Genomic DNA, 6,659 nt, shown 5'->3' with positions numbered 1-6,659 from the left:
GGCCAGTTACAGTTCTCCCAGAGCTCTCTCAGGCCCAACTGCCTCATAAGGGGCCTGTTGTGGGGAAAGGAAGGAAAGGCCAATGACAGCCTCTTTGAGACACAGGAGGCCTGCTTGGGCCAGTTACTGTTCTGGCGGGACTTCCCAAATAACAAAACAGACAGAAAACCCCTACCATCTATCCCTTCCCTCTACCTTGTGCCTCAGAGCCACTCCCGGACCTCTGCTCCATCTTGAAGATGTCTGTGTTTGTCGCTGCCTGCATCTTATTACCATCTGGGGCCAGTTCTGATATTCCCCAGAATTCAACCGTCTGCACTTCTCCTATCAGACACTGAGCTTGAGGAGGCAGCATTTGAGAAGAAGAGGGCCTTCTGTGGGGTATAATGCCATGTAGGCCACCCTCTGTAGCAGCCATGTTCTCCAGGGGAACTGTCTCTATCATCTGGAAAACATTGTAACTGTGAGGTTGCACCTGGAGCTGGCAACCCGACCGACTGCATTTCCTCTCAAGGACTGCCTTCAGGGATTTACATTCAGCATGAAGGATATCTACACTGCATAACTTCACTGCCCTTAGCCCCAAGTTTTTAAAAGGTATACCAGTAAATGTCAGGACGTAACCGCTGGGTGTCCCTTGTGACTTGCAGGGAGAGCCAGTTTGGTATAGCGGTTAGGAGTGCAGACTTCTAATCTGGTGAGCCGGGTTTGATTCCTCAGTCCCCCACATGCAGCCAGGTCGGTGACCTTGGGCTCTCCACGGCACTGATAAAGCTGTTCTGGCCCAGCAGGAATATCAGGGCTCTCTCAGCCTCACCCACCTCACAGGGTGTCTGTTGTGGGGAAAGGAAAGGGAAGGCGACTGTAAGCCACTTTGAGACTCCTTCAGGTAGAGAAAAGCAGCATATAAGAACCAGCTCTTCTTCTTCAGTAATATCAGGGCTCTCTCAGCTCCACCTACCTCACAGGGTGTCCGTTGTGGGGAGAGGAAAGGGAAGGTGACTGTAAGCTACTTTGAGCCTCCTTCTGGTAGAGAAAAGTGGCATATAAGCACTAACTCTTCTTCTTCTTCTTCTTCTTCTTCTTCTTCTTCTTCTTCTTCTTCTTCTTCTTCTTCTTCTTCTTCTTCTTCTTCTTCTGCGCCTGTCCTAGTGTCAGGGGAAATGAAGACAGCCAGGCTGTCCTTGGCAACCAAAGGAGGGATTGAGCCGTGACACTCCTTGGACATCACAATACCTGGCTGGCCTGTATGATGCTCCTGCCTCAGCCCAGTAGTGGGGAGAATGGGGGGGTGAAGACCAACACCTACCGTGCACGATGGGTTAAAGCCTTTGAGTCTAGCTCTGAAATCCAGGCCCCTGTCGTTCCGGTCAGAACTCCCCGAGGCACCCTGCATGATGTCGAAGGGTTCTGGTGGGGACAGATGGCTCAGTGAACTCGGCTACAAGCTAGGCCAGACGCTGGGCGAGGGGAGCTATTCCAAGGTGCGGGTGGCCACTTCGGCCAAGTACAAAGGACCCCTGGCCATCAAGGTGGTCGACCGTCGCCGGGCGCCCCCGGACTTCGTGCACAAGTTCCTCCCGCGAGAGCTCTCGATCTTACGGGCCATCCGGCACCCCAACATCGTGCGAGTCTTCGAGTTCATCGAGGTATGCAATGGCAAGCTGTACATCGTGATGGAGGCTGCTTCCACTGACCTGCTCCAGCTGGTGCAACAGCTGGGGAAGCTGCCCTGCACCCCGGAGGCGCGCGACATCTTTTCCCAGGTGGTGGGAGCCGTCCGCTACCTGCACGACCGTAACCTGGTGCACCGCGACCTCAAGTGCGAGAACGTGCTGCTCACCGCGGACACCCGCCGGGCCAAGCTGACCGACTTTGGCTTCGGCAGGGAATCCCGTGGCTATCCGGACCTGAGCACCACCTACTGCGGATCCGCGGCCTACGCCTCCCCCGAGGTGCTGCTCGGCATCCCCTACGACCCCAAGAAGTACGACATCTGGAGCTTGGGCGTGGTGCTGTACGTGATGGTGACGGGCTGCATGCCCTTTGACGACACCCACATCCACAGTATGCCTCGGCGCCAAAAGAAGGGGGTCTTCTACCCGGACGGGGTCCCCGCCTTGCCCGAGCCCTGCAAAGCCTTGATTGCCCAGCTGCTGCAGTTCAGTCCCGCCTCCCGACCCGGAGTGGGGCAAGTGGCCAAGAACACCTGGCTGAAAAGCGGACTCGTCAACAAAGACACCTCGCCCAGGTAGTTCGGGGCGGAGATCGGCTCCCTCAACTCCAGCCTGGGCCTGACAACGCATTTCATGGGAGAGTAAAGGATGTGAAAGTGATTTCGACCAACCGGACTAACGGAGCAGACGGAAGCCACGAGAGGGGAGAGTGGCCATGCTGTGGCGCTCACAGAGGGAGCATTATTTAGGTGTGGTGGGAGAGAGAGAGAGAGCCTCGGGCCGGACTATAGGAGCCGCCTTCCGAGGGTTTCCATGACCTGGTAGATCAGCAGTTGTGCAGGTGAGAGGGGGCCGCTAAAAATTGACCAAAGGATACACAAAGCACTGCACTACCCAGAGCTGAGCACATGCGGACAGCAGCGCAAGCTGTGGCCGCAGAAAAGGACTGTGCCCCTGACCAGAAGACTCGGACTTCATGCTGGATCCCCCACTTGCCGACAGGCAGGCATGCAACGAGACGTCACCACTGCAGAGTGTTCTCTGAAGTCTAATAGAAATAAACCCTGAAGCTCCCGTTTGGTGACCTCTCTGCAGTTCTCGTCCTTTCTGCACCTCGTTCCTTCTGCTTTATCACACCTCGAGTGCAGGTTTGTCACGAGATGCGCACCCAAGGGGGCGTTTATTTGAGAAGGCATCGTCTAGGGTTGATGGGGGGTTCGTTGGGGGGGCCAGGCTGGCCTGCTCCTGTCAGATTTCGGAAGCAAAGCAGGGTCATTCCTGGTTGGTATTGGGATGGGGGACCACCAAGGAAGTCCAGGGTCACTTTGTAGAGACAGGTAGCAGCAAAGGACCTCCCAACATCTCGGTTGTATCCTGGATGGCTCAGTCTAGCCCAGGGGTATTCAAACTGCGGCCCTCCAGATGTCCATGGACTACAATTCCCATGAGCCCCTGCCAGCATTTGCTGGCAGGGGCTCATGGGAATTGTAGTCCATGGACATCTGGAGGGCCGCAGTTTGAATACCCCTGGGCTAGACTGATCTCATCAGGTCCCAGGAAGTAAGCAAGCAGGGTCAGCCTCGGTTAGTCCTCGGATGAGAGACCACCAGGGAAGTTGCTATGCAGAGATAGGCAAGGGCGAACCATTGCTAGACATTTTTTGCTTGAATAGCTCAGGGCATCCTGATTTCATCATATATTGGAAGTGAAGCAGGGTTAGAACTTGGAGGGGAGACCAGGAGGAGGAAGGCAATGGGGAAACACTCCTGTGTGTCTTTTGCCCTTAACTGGATGACCCAGGCTAGCTTGCTCTCATCAGATCTAAACAGCTGAGCAGGGACGGCCCTTGTTTAGGCTGACCCTCTTGAAGGAGACAGTGCCCATTCGCCCACATTTCCCAGCCATCGCCTTGTTTTAATAAAAATTAGTGACAGCCTGACTCTCACAAGAATTGTGGAAAACATACCTGCTCTGGGCTCCTTAGTCCCTCCCCCTCCCCCCTCTCTCTCACACACACTTCTCCCCATTCCACCCTGCTCTCGGCCCCCTTTTAGCTTCTCTGCCCTCCTTCCCCTCTTTCAGACACACACACACAAACACACACAGACAAACTCTTTCCCCCCATTCCCCATGCCCTCACCCCCCCTTACCCTTACTGATTCTCTGACCACCTCCCTGGTCCCTCCCCCCTCTTTCAAAGACACACACAAAAAAATCCTCCCCATTCCCCCCTGCCCTTGTCTCCCTTTACCACTAACTTTTCTGACCACCTCCCTGGTCTCTCCCCCCCCTCTCAGCGACACACACAAACACACACAAACACACACAGACCCAAACTCCTTTACCCTCATTCCCCCCTGCACTCACCCCCTTACCACTCACTTCCCTGACCTACTCCGTGGTCCCTCCCCCTCCCGCAGACCCAGACTCCCTCCACTCCACTCAGCCACTTGTGGGGGCACTGGCCAGGCCTGGTGCCACGCCGTCTCATGAATTCCCCAGCTGCACTGCCCTGGGGAGGCTGCATGGCCACCACCTTGACCCTTGGAGGCTTTGCAGCTGCTGCCTTGGCCACAACCTTGGCCACGGCAACCCCCCCCCCCCCGCCTCTCCTGGCGTGCTCCCTGGGGCAGGATTATAGACGTCACATCCGTAGTTATATCCGTTTCAGGGAGTGTGCTAGAAGATGTGTTCCACATCAAACATGTCCATATGTTTCCCTTTTAAATAAAAGGTATATACTTGCTGTCGCCTTAGTTTTTGTTTGGCCCGTATGCAAGTGTAGCCCATGCCGTTCTCATTTATGCTTGATTTCTATTCAACTGGCCCTAGGGTGCAAAAGGTCACGGAGCATGGCCATTTGGTCAGTTTGCTCCACCCCCTCAGGGGGAAAGATGTCCAGGACTCTTTTAAGCTGTTGCTATATCTGCAGGCGTGTCATGGGCCCAGTAACAAAGGAAGACATTCGATTTTGGAATTTCCTTTCAGGGGCTTCTATAAGAAAGGGTTTTTTTGTAAGTAACAATATGGTTAAAAAGCTCTTTCCCCTCGCTGAGCATTTCTGGCCTGCCTCTACCTAAGTTTTTGTATGGCTTCTGTCACTGAAGAAGAATGGTGAGCTCAACATGTTTAAAAACCATCATCTTGCTTTCATGAATGCAGAATATCCCCCTGTTCCATTTGTGCCATCCCAATGTCCCCTTTTTGCATCACGGGAGTCTGGTCAGCCTGTCCAGGGTTGCCGCACAGAGGTAGGTCATGGCAAGCCACCTCTGCCTTGACAGTTGCACAGCAGGGCCAGAGGGAGGCATTCCACGGACGCCCTCAGCCCCGCCCAACGATGGTGGCCCACAGCACTGAAGCTTCCCTCGTTGCTGTGAAAAATCAGCAAAATTAAGAATAAACTAAGGGACGTAAGGGTTCGAGGCACACCTCAGCTGCTGACTTCAATGCTTGTCCCCCCCCCAGCCAGCTGAGCTTACGTCTGATGGGAACAAAGCTCTCCTGAGAAGGGAACAAATGTGATATCTGACAACACCTTTTTCCAACCAAACCCCTAAACCTCTGCGGAGTAGGAAGCCAGAGAACCCACCCTTCGAAGCCACTGCTTTCTCCAGAAGAAGAAAAGCTGGTTCTTATATGCCACTTTTCTCTACCCGAAGGAGCCTCAAAGCGGCTTACATTTGCCTTCCCTTTCCTCTCCCCACAACAGACACCCTGTGAGGGAGGTGAGGCTGAGAGAGCCCTGATATTCCTGCTCGGTCAGAGCAGTTTTATCAGTGCCATGGCAAGCCCAAGGTCACCCAGCTGGTTGCATATGGGAGAGTGCAGAATTGAACTTGGCTCGCCAGATTAGAAGTCCCCTCTTCTAACCACTACACCAAACTGGCTCACTCCAGGGGAGCTGATCATGGTCATCTGGAGATAAATTCTACTAGCAGGAAATTTCCAGGTGTCACCTGGAGGTTGGCAGCACCATCCATGCCTAAAGTGCTCTCTTTAGCATGTAGGAAATGATTTGCGGGTTGTCGCGGTAGGTAACCTTGCTCAAGCTGCACAAATCAGGGGAGCCTCATTTGCATAGAGCGCAGATTGTTTTCTCCAAATGCCGAGGAGGGCCAGCGTGGGAGATGGGATAAAATGTCTGGTTAGAGGACATGGGAGAAGGAGGCTCGAGTGGGTGCTCCACCAGGGAAGCTAGCTTGAGCGATCTGGGACTGTTCACACACTCCCAGCCTAATCGAGGAGTTGGAGAGGATGTAAAGTTCTTTTAGTCCCCACTGGGGAGAAAAGGGAGGTATAAAAGAAATCAATCTACTGATAAACAGTGCCCTTTCATATCGGAAGAAACCTAGTTTTTATGACATACGCTGGACAGTAATAATTTGGAACTTCACAAAAACGCCATGTGTCCTTTTCACTTAAATGTATTTTCTTTTCTGTGGCCTCTGGGTTTTAGCCACTGTGTTGGACTGGATGGGCCATCGGCTTGATCCAGCATGGCTTCTCTTATGTTCACATATATGAGGCAGTAATTCTCTTCTGTGTTCTTGGTGCTTGGGGGACAAGAGTAAAAGGGTTTCTGTAGTTCTGGCCCTCCTGGTGCATCTCCTGAAGGCCGCTGGGTTTGGGCCACTGTGTGACACAGAGTACAGGACTGGGTGGACCACTGACCTGATCTCTTATGTTCTTAAGTCAGGAGTAGTGAGGCTGTATTCTTCGTGCTCAGGGGGCAACAGTGGGTGGGTGTTGGTGGATGGCACCTGGGTTCGAGCCACTGTGTGTCACAGGGTCCAATACTCTATGTCACATAGTGACCAAGCAGCATGAATACAGAGTCTCACTGCCCCAGACAGAATGTTCATACCTTTTGGCTAATAGCTCTGTATGTTTCTCTAGTCCAGGGGTGGCCAAACTGTGGCTCTCCAGATCTTCATGGACTACAATTCCCATGAGTCCCTGCCAGCACAGGGGCTCATGGGA

General features: G+C 53.5%; 1 protein-coding gene across 1 annotated transcript; it reads left to right on the top strand.

Annotated features, from left to right (window-relative positions):
* The first annotated feature begins 1,251 nt into the window (after nucleotides 1-1,251).
* On the top strand, nucleotides 1,252-2,750 carry LOC143829119 (testis-specific serine/threonine-protein kinase 6-like). Its single transcript, XM_077319488.1, has one exon. The coding sequence runs from the start codon at nucleotides 1,395-1,397 to the stop codon at nucleotides 2,253-2,255; it is 861 nt and encodes a 286-aa protein (XP_077175603.1). The 5' UTR covers nucleotides 1,252-1,394; the 3' UTR covers nucleotides 2,256-2,750.
* Nucleotides 2,751-6,659: the final 3,909 nt, after the last annotated feature.

Source organism: Paroedura picta, chromosome 2 (genome assembly GCF_049243985.1).
Source record: "Paroedura picta isolate Pp20150507F chromosome 2, Ppicta_v3.0, whole genome shotgun sequence".
In the NCBI taxonomy this organism is placed as follows: Eukaryota; Metazoa; Chordata; class Lepidosauria; order Squamata; family Gekkonidae; genus Paroedura; species Paroedura picta.
This window is presented reverse-complemented; position numbering and strand designations above follow the sequence as displayed.

Excerpts from the sequence above, each read along its gene's own strand:
- LOC143829119 (XM_077319488.1), top strand. The coding sequence starts at position 1,395 with ATGATGTCGAAGGGTTCTGGTGGGGACAGATGGCTCAGTGAACTCGGC.